Genomic DNA, 15,124 nt, shown 5'->3' with positions numbered 1-15,124 from the left:
TACGTGGACTCTGGTGCAGCGACTCACGTTACTGGTGATGCTGGTAAGCTCCTAAACCTTGTTCCTTACATTGGTAGAAGTAGTATAGTTACTGGGGATGGATCCCACCATTCTATCTCTCATATTGGAAACTCCGTTATACCTTTGTCAAAATCGTCTCTCAACCTTTCAAAAGTTCTTTATGCCCTTAACATAAAAAAAAAACATTGTTTCGATTTCTAAACTTGTTGATGATATTAATGCCTCAGTTGAATTTACTCCCTCTTCTGTTCTTGTCAAGGATCTTTGCACGAAGGAGACGTTCACTAAAGGAAAACGGCAAGGCAATATGTATGTTTTCAAGAAGATCCTTTAGCACATATTCGTCCTGTAGACCCAAACTTGAAGCTCTCCTCATCGTTGCCTTCTGAGAATCCTACATGTGTCTTTAGTGTTTCTGAAATCAATAAGCCAAATCTTTGGCATGGTCGTCTTGGTCATTGCAGTAGTAGTTTCATTGAGAAGCTTGTCTCAAATAACCTCATTCCCAAGTCAAGTTTAGGAATAAATGTCAATGACAACAAATGTTCTAGTTGTCTCTTATGTAAGAGTCATGTTTTACCTTTTCATTCTATAAATAAAAGAGCTTCAAGACCTTTTGAGATTATCTCTTCTGATGTTTGGGGGCCTGCCCCAGTTGCTTCCATATCTGGAACTAGATATTATCTTATATTTGTTGACAGTTATTCTCGTTATACTTGGATTTTCTTCATGAAACACAAATCTAAGACCTTAAAGTTGTTTCAAAGCTTTCATTCCTTTGTCAAAAATCAATTTTCTGAAAACATTCTTTGTTTCCAATGTGACGGAGGAGGTGAATTTTCTTTCATTGACTTTACTTTTTTCAAAGTAATGGGATAAGGAGAATGATGTCTTGCCCTCACACACCTCAGCAGAATGGGATTGCTGAAAGGAAGCATCGCCATATTGTTGAGAGTGCGATGAGCATGATGCATGATAGTAATCTTCTGATTACTTTATGGACAGAAGCCTTTCATTCTACAGTCCATGTGATAAATCAATTGCCCATGACTATTTTGGAAAACAAGTCTCCTTACTTTTCTATTTGGAGTTCATCCTAACTATCATGATCTGCGTGTGTTTGGCTGATTAAGTTATGCTCATATTGATAGTTCAATGAGACATAAGTTTCAGGACAAGGCCTTGAAGTGCAGGTTTGTGGGTTATGCTGATGACTATAAAGGATACAGGTGCTATGACCTATGAGCAAGCGCATCAAAATATCAAGAAATGTTATCTTCAATGAATTGAATTTTGATTGTCGATGCATTAGCCCTTCAGAATCAAATTTCAGAATTGAGGTTTATTATCCTTGGTTGAATTCTGAACTTTTCTCTGAAACTAGTGATGTTTGTCCTTCAGATTGTGCTCAAAAGGATAAGGAATCTATGTCTGATGATGAGATGATTGCACATGAGAATACAGAGCCATCTTTGGATCCCAAAAGGTATAAAGGTCTTGTTTACACCCGATGAGGAAGAGAGGCGCCCACTATCGTTAATCCAGAAATGGACGCATCCTCTACATCCACTTCTACCTTTGATGCTAGAAGATCCACTCGTTCTCGGCATCCGATTGAAAGATGGGTCAGTTATGAAAATTTCTCACTGGATTTTCAACTTTTTCTAACAGCCTTGAGCAAGGAAGATGAGCCCACAACGTTTTCTCAAGCATCAAATTCTAGAAGATGGATTGAAGTAATGAATGAAGAAATGAAAGTTCTACATGAATGTGGTACGTGGGATGTTGTACCAAGACCACCTGACAGAAATGTTGTTGGGTCGAAATGGGTGTACAAAATAAAGTATAAACCAGATGGGACTATAGAGCGATACAAGGCAAGGCTTGTAGCCAAAGGATTTACACAGGAGCAAAGACAGGATTGTGATGAGACCTTTAGTCCAGTGGTGAAAATGGGGACAATCAGAGTCATACTTTCTTTAGCTATTGAACATCAATGGATTATTAGTCAACTTGATGTGAAGATGGAAATTTGAAAGAAGAAGTATACATGGAACAACCCAGTGGTTATGCAGAAGGGAATCCTACAAAATATGTATGCAGATTAAAAAGGGCGATATACGGATTGAAGCAGGCATCTCGTTCTTGGTTTGATAGTTTCTCTCTTGAAATACAAAAATATGGTTTTAGGAAATCTCTTCTTGACCATTCCTTATTTATATTCAAGAACCAGGACACAGTTACTCTGTTGTTGATATATGTAGATGATATTATCATCACTGGTAATTCCAATAAGCATATTTAGGAGGTCAAACATCTCTTGAATCAGAGATTCAAAATGAAGGACCTTGGTAAACTACGATACTTTCTTGGAGTTGAAGTCGACAGTACCCCTGAAGAAATGACTCTCACTCAACATAAGTATACCATTGATGTCCTCAATAAAGCAGGTATGAAAGATTGCAAGCCCTTGGGAACTCCTAGTGTTCTTCACCAGAAGCTCAGTTCTCAAGATGGAGACCCATACGAGAATCCCACACAATATCGTAGCACAGTGGGCATGTTACAATACCTCACTTTTACTCGACCTGATATTGTTTACTCTCTAAATCAAGTATCTCAGTTCATGCATGCACCATGTGAAGGGCATATGGAAGCGGTTAAACAGATACTTCGGTACCTGAAGGGAACTGTTGGGGATGGTCTTTTGTATAAGAGAAAGACTAATGGGCAAAATGCACATGAGATTACTGTTTATTCAGATGCAGACTGGGCGGGAGACCCAGATGAAGGTAGACCAGTATCCAGCTATTGTGTGTTTGTTGGGATGAATTTGGTTTCCTGGAGTAGCAAGAAACAAAAGGTTGTTGCTAGATCCAGTACAGAAGTCGAATACAGGCCAATGGCAGCCGCTACTGCTGAAGCTACCTAGATTAGGCATTTACTGACAGAAGTAGGGGAATCGATCTCTCGATCGCTTCTTTTATGTGACAACCAGAGTGCCATTAGTATGTATTTTAATCCCATCTATCACAGTCGTGCCAAACATATTGAAATAGATCAGCATTTTGTGAGACAAAAGGTAGAAGAGAAGGAGATTGAGCTCGAATTTGTACGAACTACAGATCAAGTGGCGGATATATTTACAAAAGGACTGACATAAGACAGATTTTAGATGTTAAAAGGCAAGTTGTTCATGGTTCAGGACCATGCACAACTTGAGGGAGGGTGAAAAGACGTGTACCTCTTGTAATGGGTCACGGGATCCAGACCCGTAGTCATTGCTATTTCATTAATGACAGTATGTAATTTCTTCTTGCTGTAATAGGGGTATTTAGTACCCTAAAATTTGTATTAGTATGTAACTATAAATGAATTAGAAGAGCAGCCGATCCTATGACTGGAATCGGGTTTTCCTGCAGCTCCTACTCTCTCTCTATGTTCCTCACCCTTCACGTGTGGAAGAACTCGAGTATTGCAAACTTAACAGCAAGGTCAAGTACTGAAGAAAAAAAGAGGGAAGTGGAAACTATAATTTCTAAGATGGTATGGATCAGAGGTTTCTTGAATGTGAAGGGATTAAAGCTTGAAATAGCCCCACATTTTGTGATAATAAGGTGTTTTAACATTGTCCTTAATTGTGTTTTCCACGTAGATCAGAGCATTTTTGGATACATTATGACTCTATGAGAGAAAGTATTAATTCTAAAAAATTAAAGGCTAAGTGGTTGATAGTTTCATAAAGGGACTAGTGAAAAGCAATGTTGTTAAAAACATGTCTCAAGGCCCCAAAAGTGCACCTTGAGGAAGGAGCATGTCAAAAAGCCTCAAGGTGCACTTAAAAGAGTAGTTATAGGTTGAGGCATGCACCTGATGTGCCTCAAAGTGTGCTTTCACCTCAATGCACCTTAAGCATGAAGCATATGCCTCATCCAAGTCATGGTCAAATACGGTCAAAGCTTCTACTTGACCTTTTTTCGTTCTTCAAAAAATGAAAAGGTAAAAGTGGGGGGCATCCCGATCAATTAGCACAACAGCTCCCCTCCCCCACTCTTCCCCCACCACCCCCTCCCAACTTTTCCCCTTTCTTCCTCCTTCCTTCTCCCTTGTAACAGTGGCCCTCCAGCTACTAGAGAGTTATATGTATAGGGGATTTTTGGTAATTTTTGACCAATCTATTTTGTAGGGGTATTTTTATCCACCATTTATCTTCATGCTATATGTACCCAAAAATAATGAATGAGAAGGTTAAACCATGCATTACTATTCTCTTTTATTGTCTACCTCTCCACTCTTCAGCTTCTCTTCGTTGACTTGATAACACAGGAGCTTTCTTAACTAGATCAACTGCATCAAGGCAACAAAGACATAGCTCTTTACCAGGTAAAATGGTATCAGAGATGCAACTGCAATATGTGAGAGGAATCAGCCATTTTCTCATACCGCACTTGACATCACTAGGAGATCCAGGACTGAGTAAGGTGAGCATCCTCATTTGGGCCTTGTTGCAGCTACAACAGATTGATTTTAGAGAAACTTTAAGGCCTTTTGCATGAGATTTGGTGTATCGGTTGGAAGGCTGAAATTTTTTTGCAGTCACAGCAACATCAAACTCATTCATTGCGATTTGCGACTAATAAAGCCATTTTATGCAAAGCTCTACAAAGGCAGGAAACAACAGCTATAATAAGATTGTAGACTTAATAGACATTCCAAACTAGTAACAACTAAATTCCAGAACTAGTTCATAGCTAGAAAGTCAATTGTTGCACTTTGATGGAAGCATAGCGTATAACAGCACAATCCACACAAAGGAAATGTATTCACAACTAATCTCTTCTTATGATGACCAAATATGACTTATCGATAGATGATACAACATAAACAAGTGCTAAACAAAGGAAATTTTTATGAAAAAGGATGGTGGATATATACATACACACATGTACATATATGACAAAGGATGGGAGTGTGTGTGCATGTGTACGAAATTAGAGGTAAAATCATAGGTGCAAGTTTTAACGACTTAATCTGACCACATAGATTTGTTCAACACGCTTTATTTGCTACAGATTAGACCATGGATCGTGTTTTTCAGACATGATACAAGATTTTCCAAGTCATAAACGTTTTGGCACACTGTGGACTGTCGTTTCTTTAAGCCCTTGTAAAACCTACTTACGTCACATAACATGAAACCAAACCCATTTGCTATTTAAAAAAAATCATGTATATCACATTCGTAAAGCCTAATTTACAAAAAAAATAAATGAAAAGGAGGTGATTTTTATTGAATAGTTTAGTATATATATATATATATATATATATATATATATATATATATATATATATATATATATATATATATATATATATATATATATATATATTGATTTATCTAACATTAACTAGTTGTATTTAACATTTGTATTCAACTAATTAAAATGATAAATACACCTTAAAAACAATGACATTTTTGAAAAATACATGGTCAATTTTTAGGGTAACAAAAGTAACTTTCACTTTTCAAATTACACCTTGCCTTTATGAAAAAAAAATGTTTGAATTTTTGTTTTCTTCCAAAACAAAAGGCTCACTCAAAAAGTTGTCCAAAACATATCTTACACACAGTGTCATAACAAAGTTTACCTATCGTTCTTGTCAAAGCCAAAGCGTGCCCCAAAGTAGAAAGCAACAGAAAGCAGCCAAGCATCGCTGTGAACAGCAACAAGCGACAACCAATCCTTCTCTTGCATGCCATCCCTCGCAAAGTTAATTCCGAGAGCCGGCTCAGGAAGCTCAGGAGGAACCTCTTCTGCGGGGAGATTGACTTCCCACGACTCGTTTGGGAACCCATAGAGACACAGGTTCTCTTTGTCTGCAAGGGAACAAGAAACCCATGAACTAAGCACGCATAGGGCACAACCCAAGACCCAGTAATCGTCAGCCAACCACACAAACGAACAAGACCAAGAGAAGTTAAACGAGGAAAGGGGGGGAACATGTTGGAGAGATAGAAAAGGAAAAGTTCACCTGGATCACATTGCTGGTAAAACTTCTCGACCTCTGTTCACAACAACAGCAAGCAGCTGTTAGCCACCATGAACTGCACAGATAGACAGATAGATAGATGGAGAAAGGGGTATATACATATATAGAGAGAGAGTACCGGTGGTGAGAGCCTTAATCATGCCCGCGCGTCGCCCTCTGAAATCCTTAAAGACCTCCTCGACGGTGCGAGGGTTGTAATGGCCGGACCCTCCTTCCATGGCCTCGCCCAAATTGAACCGCCCACGCCCTCCTGTGCGCAAAAACTCCGATTGAGCGAATTGGGGGCCAAGCGGGATCCTATCGGTCTTTAGTTTTAGTGGAAGAGGCCGACGACTACGAAGGCGAAGGTTTAGTCATCACTTTCATTTCCGTTAGGGTTCCTAAAGAAGCAAAGCGAGAAAGGGAGAGAGAGAGAGATTTAATTAGAGCGTAGAGGGGGAAACGATCATCGTCGTCATCGTTGGCGTGGGAAATCAAGAGCGACACAGAGAGTACCGGCAGGAAAGGAGAGTGGGGAGGGAACGATACGAGACAAAGTGCCCTCGGTCAAAAACAAACCTTGTTAGTACTGGCCTCTCGCTATCTGACGCGGGCAAAGCCTGGCAGCTTGGACTTGGGATCGTGGGTTGTGGCGACGATAGCGTTAAGAAGACCAGTTTTCCGGTCTCTGGCTGCCTATTTAACCGTACGCATCAAACCTATCTGACGTCTGTTTGCAGGTTTCTATTAGTTGAAACAACTTTTTTTCAACGTGAAAATGTAGTTTTTGGTGTCACAAAATTTTGGCATATTGCTGGTTGTTGATTTTCAAAGCTCAGGAAAAACCAATTTACACGTTGGAAAAACATGACACAAAACATGTTCCGTACTAAAGAAATTATATAAACCACATTTATAAGGTTAAATCTAAAAAAAAGTGAAAAATATGGTTATTTTCTATTAGCATGATAAACTATTATTATATATATAAGAAAAGAGACACTACAACCAAAGTAACGTCCAAAATTTACAACCTACAATAATTGACCGTGTCTTTCTCTAATGATTTCATCCAACCACTTTACATATTAGATTTTTATCGTTCATTTAGTGAGCCACATGTTTTGCATTATGAATTTTCGATATTTAGATGTGTTTTTGAAAGCACTAAAAATCAACCGCCATAATATTTTATATTGTAAAGTTTTAAATGCATGTTGAAAAACATGCCTATATATTGTAAGGTCTCCGTGTAAAATATATTTTTTACTAAATAAATTATAAATAACAAATATGTGAGGTTCGATCAATGAGATGTTCAAGCATTGGAGAAGGGGAGTTGTCCGATAAAAAACTTAGTTGCACTGGCTTTACCTGCCATACTTACAATTGCTGTCATGGTAGCGTAAAACTTTGTGACCTTACCCTTTGCCGCTAGGGAGTCGCCATGCTTTGGCTTGTGAAAGGGATGATGCCCATGGGATTTGAACTTAGAGCACCTGCCTAGCGGCCTAGGTCCCATCCTACTATACCAAACCCCTTTGGGGGCAAAAGTGGAAGTTGCTAACCACTTTTCTATCTACTCGACTAGCTAACTGGGTTTTCAAAGAGATTTTTTGTGTTTTTCTTAAACTAACGGTACATGTGTTCCACATGCTTGATTTTTTATGAATCGACTCTTGGATCATCCAATTCAGATAAGTTGGTATGTTTGTATAAAGTTTAAAAAATCAATGGTCTAAGATTTTTCTAAATATTCAAGGCTTACAAAATCATTTTTTATCAAAAAACATGATCCAAGTGCCATTTTCTAGTAAATCAACCATGTCAAACATATATGGTTAGGTTTAACTTTTAAGCCATGGGAAAAACCTTTCAAAAGCATGGTTAGCTGATGACGGCTAACCACCTTTTTAGTTAATTGACATGCTAATCAGGCTTCCAAAGGGTTTTCCCCATGTATTACTTAAATCTGACCGTATAGATGTGTTTGACACATTCGATTTACTAAGAAACAATACTTGGATCATCTTTTTTATGAAAAACAAGATTTTTTAAGCCTTACATATTTAAGAAAATCTTAGATCAATTTTCTAAACCTTATAAAAACCTACTTACGTATCAAAATCGGATAATCCAAGAGTCGGTTCCTATAAAATCAAGCATGTAGAATGCATCTATATGGTCATAACTAAGGAAAACATGAAAAACCCTTTTAAAGTTTGGTTAGCTCGGTGGTTAGCTAGAAAAGTGGTTAGCAGCTTCCACCTCTTCTCTCTCTCTAGATATATATACATTATAAATATTTTGTACTACAAAACTTTCGAAGTGTAAAGCATAGTTACAATATGTGTCAATTCAATCTAAACATTTAGATGTATTGATCATGGTTTGTTTGCTAAAGATCAGATCTTGGATCATGTATTTCCAATATAAGAATGCAATTTTTTTAGCCATCAAATTTTAGTACATTTGGGGCAATTGATTTTTAAAGCCCTTGAAAAGCCTACTTATATATCATGGTCACATGTTTTAAAATACGATTATTTTATTGTCCTTATAAAATGGCATATTCTTTGAAATGCCTCATAATTTGTTGAAATCCTCTCCATATCCAAAATTTATTATTCTTGACTTTTTTAGGATATTTTTGTCATTTCATAAATATAGTACGACCTTCACAAATCATTTTTGTGAATGCCCTTAAAATGTGTGAACCTTCTTTAACTAAATACTTTTAAAGTAAGACCACAAATATAGTACTACATTCCTAAAAAAAATTGTGAATGTCTAAAAAATGTGTGAACCTCCTTTAACTAAATACTCTTGAAGTAAGTCAATAAATATATTACGACCTTCGCAAATCTTTGTTGTGAATGTCCCCAAAATGTGTGAACCTCCTTTAACTAAATATTGTTGACGTACATTCGCAAATATGTCCTAAAATTCACAAATATGTATGGTTAATGTCCTTACCTTGGCATGTTGTCTGATTTGAGCTCAGGAAGTTCACATCACACATTTGCAAACCTTACAATTTTTGCTTATATTGCATTTTTTTTTGCTTTTTCATGCTTGTTGATTCATATATAAAGTCACTGCAGTTAATTTTTTGTTTTTCGTTATAACCTTAACCCTTTTTTCTCTCCCCTTTGTATCTTTTTTCTTTTCTCTTTGCGGGCATTTCTGTGAAATTCATCTTGCATCATTTTGGCGAGGTTGCAACATCTTTTTGGTCAACTTCTCCTGTCTTTCAGTCAACTCTAGTAACTTAGGTCGAAATGTGAGTTTCATATATATGTATTGTTTTCTTGCATTTTGAAGTATTTTTTTATAGATATATATTTAATAGTCTTGTAGTATTTGTATTTGGTTGTTGTTATAGATGATTTAAATGTGTTTGCATGTATTTTATTTAATATTTGACACCAGATTATATGTTTAGGGTTGTTTTTATATATATTTGGTATTGTAGTATTTATGTTTAGTTGTTGATGATTTATGTTAATTTGCTTATTTTTTATTTAAGATTTAGTGGTTTTGTCTTGGGGCAATGGGTTAGGGTTGAATGTGCACAAACATATAAGGTTAGGGTTGGTTGTACACAAGCATTCAATTAATATAATGTGGTTAGGGTTGACTATGCATAAACATTCAATAGAGGTAATGGGGTTATGGTTGAAGTGATTGGCTTTTAGAGTGGTTGTTGTAGGTAGTTGTGTTATTTGAATGTATAAAGTTAAGCTATATAAATGACATTTTCTTACATCTATTTTTATTTGATGAATGATATATTGTGTGGTTGATGTAATCAGTTAATTATGTCATTATAAAGGGTTAAAGTATATCATTCTCTTAGTGTTTACCCTAATTGGAGATCAATAATGGTGTCTAAAAATAGTAGTTTTAAAGAATTTATGGTATTGATATCTCATTAAACTGGATATATGAAAGAGTTTTGGGCATTCGGTATAGTTATTCTTTAAACATAAAAAGCTAACAAATATGAAAAAAAGTTTCAGATGATGATGACATGAACTTAATGTTATGCAGTAGTGATGCTTACTTAACTGCTTTCAAAGTTACTCAAGAAACAGATGAAAGTGATGTACAAGAAACAATTTATGAACAAAATATCCAATTAAGAAGAGGTGATGGGAATAATGAGAATCTTGTGTTAAATGTGCATCTATCTTAAGCATTGTCTATTGAGTTTAATCTTGAGACAAATATCCAAATGTCACACACAATTGACAATACTGATGTTCTTAACATGCACGTGAAGGGCATGCAGTTGATCGAACTAATTAGAGATATAAATGTCGTACATGCAGGCAATAAACAACGTGCACCAATAATTAATGTTGCACATGATTAAAGGATGTTGAGCTACATCAGCAAACCAATGATATTGATGTTCACTGCAATAATGCAGATAACATCCAACTTTTAAGGGCGAATGACATAACTATATATGAATTTATGGACTTTGTAATCTATGCTTGAGATGTACGTGTGATGATAAAGGTGTTATTTTTATTGTTAAATATAAAACTTAAAAATACAAAAATGATGTATACATAGAAGCAAATGAAAAAATAAATATGATGATTTTTTATTTAGTTTGTTTATCCAAACAACCAATTAGTGGTAACAACGATCATATAGACAGCGGAGAATCAGGTGATTATGATAATGATTGTACCATGTTAGATGAGGATGACTCTAAAATGATATGAGAGGACCAAGACACCGATGACATAGGGTAATTATTGATAAATGTAAATGAGGCACAAATGATAATTAAAAAGTTGAACCCTTAGTATGTTGTATAAGCTATATAAGCATTTATTGACCAATACTTTTTTTTTGTTTTTATACTAATGAGATGTGGTTATATAGGTTATCATCCAATAGATTTTCATACAATTAAGAACAATTAAAGCTTATTGAAGTTGACACATCTCAAATGATTGATGAGTTGGGTAATGAAAAACTTAATAATTGAAAATCTTTTCAGTGGCTAACAACATGCTCAAATGATGGAGACATTGTTGTCGGTCAATGTTTTAATGATCTAAAGCATTATTGTGAGTTTTTAAAAGATCATGTGATCATGAATAACTATAAAACAAAATTATTGAGGAGTTGTAATAATAGAGTGATTGTTGTATGCACGAGAAAGAACCCATAGACTATAATTGATTTCTCCTAGAAGATCCATTACACAAAGGTGCACGAAGCAATGTTCTTTTAAATGCAGAAGTACAAAAGAGAGCATGTGTGGTGGTTCATTGGGCAACCTTCGAGTAGAAAATGTCTTCCACATGGATTGTTGGTGTTATTCGTGCATGCATGCATGATAACCCAAAAATGACTAAGATAAATCATCAATGGCAAGAAAGGTATGGAGATTAGTTACAAACAAGCATGGTGTGTGCGAGAACACATAAAGGAAGAGTTATATAGTACATTTGAAGAGTCTTTTGGGATGCTTACTGCCTATTTGGATCATTTAATGATAACAAACTATAGATTACTAAAGGCCATTGAAACTGATAAGAGAAATCGATTTAAGTACATGTTTTTATCTTTTCATCCTTGTATCGATGAATTTTTAAAAGAGTGTCCTCCAATTCTTATGGTAGATAGCACATTCTTAAAAGAAAAATACATGGGTATATTGTTGTCAGCTTATAGTATTGATTCTTATGGTGAGATGTTTCTAATAGCGTTTATAGTTATAGATAAGAAGTCTAAGAAGTCATGGGCATGTTTTTTTTAGCGTCTAAAGCAAGAACTCATACACTTGAATGAGTTTAGAGAGAGAAGGCAATTAATAATTATCTTAGATAAGCACCCAGGGCTCTTCTATATTATCCCCCATACATGACCAATGTGTCATATTGGATATTACATAAAGCACTTGACAGAGAATTTTGTTAGGAAAATTGGTTCACCGTTAATGCATTTTGGTGGAGTGTTGCCCGAGTAGTCACAAAACTATAATGCAATTATTTTATTAAAAAAATTGAGAGCAAGATCAAGCTGCATATAATTATATTGTGACCGACGTGAACTCATAGTTTTGGACTACATATCACTTTCTAAAAAATAATATTTGTATTTAACATCTAATATAACATAGAGCTTCAATTCATGAATTATTCTCATATGTGATAAGTACTTAGTGCATCTTCTTGAGAAGCTTTGTCTCATGTTAATAACATTCTTTGAGAAAATAAAGAATATCAGGTAAAAAATGTTAGACGTTATTGTGTTTGAAGTAAAAGAAAAGGTAGAGGCATTGAAGAAAAAAACATAACAACTACATATAGTTGTCATACATTAACGGCTATACGAGGCCCATGATCGATCTCATGGTTACAGTGTTAATTTTGAGAAGATGAGATGCTCTTATAATGAGTGTCAGGTAAGTGAGATTCCATAATATGTGATTGCATGCATTTTGTATGAGGGCATACTATCAAAGAATTACTGCAATAAGTATTTTAAAGTTGATTCATATATAGCTGCATATCATACATTTGCATTCTTTTTTATTATGGATAATGTCTCATACAATGCTCTATTGGTTCTTATTTCAGTATATCTATCGAAGGTGATGCATAAACTAGAGCGACCTAAGGTGAAGAGATAAACAATACCAAAAGATGTTGTATTGTACAAATGTAGTATATGTGGTGAGGTTGACTACAACAAGTAGAAGCACACATAACAGTATGTTTGAGTATCTCTTGTTGCGAAATGTGTGTGTATTTGTTAAGAATTGTTGAATGAATTGCTTCTATGTTTTTATCAAATTTTGTTTAATGAACTGCTCCAATGTCTTATCTTTTATGTCTTATATGTATGTCTTAGGTCGTTCGCGATATGGGTACACCAATTAAAAAGAAACGTAGCAACAAAAAGCCATGATTCAAAGCCTCACCCAAAAGCATTGATCTAATTACGGTAAGATGTATAATGAAATAAGTTGTGTCTACACAATTAGTGATACTATACATACGTATATATTCAATTTTAATTGGCCATGAAAACAGGTGGATGTGAACCAACCACATGAGCAACAACCAACATAAGAGCTACTCGAGTATGATTTTTTCCTGGACACTTTGTTGAACAATGATGTAAGTGTTAGGTTTGTGTATTTGTTTATATATTGGAGAGTCACTCATGTTAGATTTGCATGTTTGTTAGGTTTGTATATAGATTCATTACTATCAAACATGAATGCATCACATATGTTGATTATGTAGCATTTAAAAAGATTCATAGGCAAAATTGAATCTAAATACAAACATGATGTGGCAGAAAAAATAGGATTACCAAAGACCATTTACTTGAACTCGCAGTTCTCGATGAGTCCTGAAACTAATAGTCATTTTTTCTATCAACTAACGTTGCGCTAACTGCTTAACATTAATTATGCACATCAAATGGTTGCCTCACCCATTTCGCGACTTGGAGCTCGTTCTCTCTTAGAAAACCAAAAGTTATTGTTTCCTTTTTAGAAATATGACAAGGTATTCACTTAACAATATTACATACTTACATTTACATTTATATTTACACTACATACGATGTGTGCTTATGTCTTCAACTAAATTTATATTGTATATCTTAATTTCTCTCAACTGGGGCAATCAACATTGGATTTTGTGGGAGATGATCAAGAAAGAAAAAGAGTTTATGATGTATAATTCCACAAGGGTTTGAGACTCTTGTGAATATTGCATATCCTTCCCTCATACTCTTAGTTTCTTATCCTTGAAAGATAGCAGCTTTGTCAGTGCATGTACAAGCTCATGATGGGCTTTTAGAAGGACGTCCTTCGCAGTGAGTTGCTTATCATTTGCTGCAAGAAAATCCTGCAGCCTATGAAGTTCAGCTTTTGCAAGAGCTAACTTCATCATTTCATCTACTCTACTTGAAGTCCTTCTAAGTTTCGAACTCCTAGTCCCAACTTACTTGACTCCCTTGAATTTGTAATAAAAGTATATATATAAGTGTACGAGATAACAAATTTGTAATAAAAATAAATTTGTAATGAAAGTATAGTTTTTTTATGAGAAAATGAAAGTATATATGTATAAGTGCATTATTATCTCATTATCCCTCTTGGTGTTGGAACTGTTGGTTATGAACATGTATGTTCTCCTTGCGAACATGTACAATGAAATAGTATTCGATGTTATCGCCACCATCGTGCCAGTTTTGCAGTTCAGTGAAAAACATGGTGGAGTAATTGTTTGACTGATCATTCAAACAACATTAAACATTTCTGCTAACACAAGGAGGGTGATGAAGTTGTGGTTGAGTATATCCAAACCGTGAAACTACTCGGTTGGTCATTTGGCGTTCAACTTCATTCATGTTGTTCAACCAAATGTCCTTCGCGAGCTCTATGATATGGACAACCACGTCCTCATCATCATCTACATCTTCTTCATAGAAGAACTACATTACCTACAAAATAAAGTTTTATTCATTAATAAGTCATATTATATTATTTATAAAATATATAACCACTTGTTTCATATATACTTACATGTGCTTCAGACAACATGCACAATTTTGCACTCTAAAGGGCCCTTCCTATAGGATGACCCTTCCTCTCTTCCTCTCCCTCTTTGTTTTCTCCCTTGCGTGACCTACTTCACATAGCAATACATAAAAATATAGAGACTTGGTTATGTTTAAGGGCTCATATATCCAAACCTGCAAGGATCAATACACGAATTATTACACAAATTAGTACATAAAAATAATAAATTCATATTTTTATATGAATCAAACCAAATCAATGAAACAATTTCAGTACTTTTAACGAAACCAACATGTCGGCCAAGTTTTCTTCATCCTCGCTTCACTTGAATCAAACTTACATATAGGTGTGCAAGTGAAGCTGCTGCTCATGCATATTCATCGATATGATCCAAGTATTGCACCAGTTACACATAGGATGCATGGATTGACTTTTCATCAATGTCGATGAATATACACGTTTGAAAAAAGTAGAACAAGAATGTCCTTAACTCCTTATCTACCC

The 15,124-nt window shown here is 35.3% G+C and overlaps 1 protein-coding gene across 2 annotated transcripts in view; it reads right to left on the bottom strand.

Annotated features, from left to right (window-relative positions):
• LOC149838110 (PHD finger protein ALFIN-LIKE 3-like) overlaps positions 1–6,709 on the bottom strand; it is a 32,864-nt gene extending 26,155 nt beyond the window's left edge. Inside the window, exons 1-4 of one of the 2 annotated variants that reach the window (XM_090006383.1) lie at positions 6,631–6,709; positions 6,191–6,322; positions 6,055–6,087; positions 5,671–5,899 (exon numbers count right to left, since the gene is read on the bottom strand). In XM_090006383.1, coding sequence (XP_089862509.1) covers positions 5,671–5,899; positions 6,055–6,087; positions 6,191–6,290 — 362 coding nt within the window. In that variant the 5' untranslated portion in view covers positions 6,291–6,322; positions 6,631–6,709. Of the gene's footprint in view, positions 1–5,670; positions 5,900–6,054; positions 6,088–6,190; positions 6,453–6,630 lie in introns of both variants that reach the window. The other variant, XM_090006382.1, reaches the window with a different exon arrangement.
• Between the last annotated feature and the right edge of the window lie 8,415 nt (positions 6,710–15,124).

The sequence above is a fragment of the Nuphar pumila genome, chromosome 5 (assembly GCF_984573655.1).
Source record: "Nuphar pumila chromosome 5, dmNupPumi1.hap1.1, whole genome shotgun sequence".
NCBI classification, from domain to species: domain Eukaryota; kingdom Viridiplantae; phylum Streptophyta; class Magnoliopsida; order Nymphaeales; family Nymphaeaceae; genus Nuphar; species Nuphar pumila.
The sequence above is the reverse complement of the archived record's forward strand: the minus strand, read 5'-3'. Positions and strand labels throughout refer to the sequence as shown.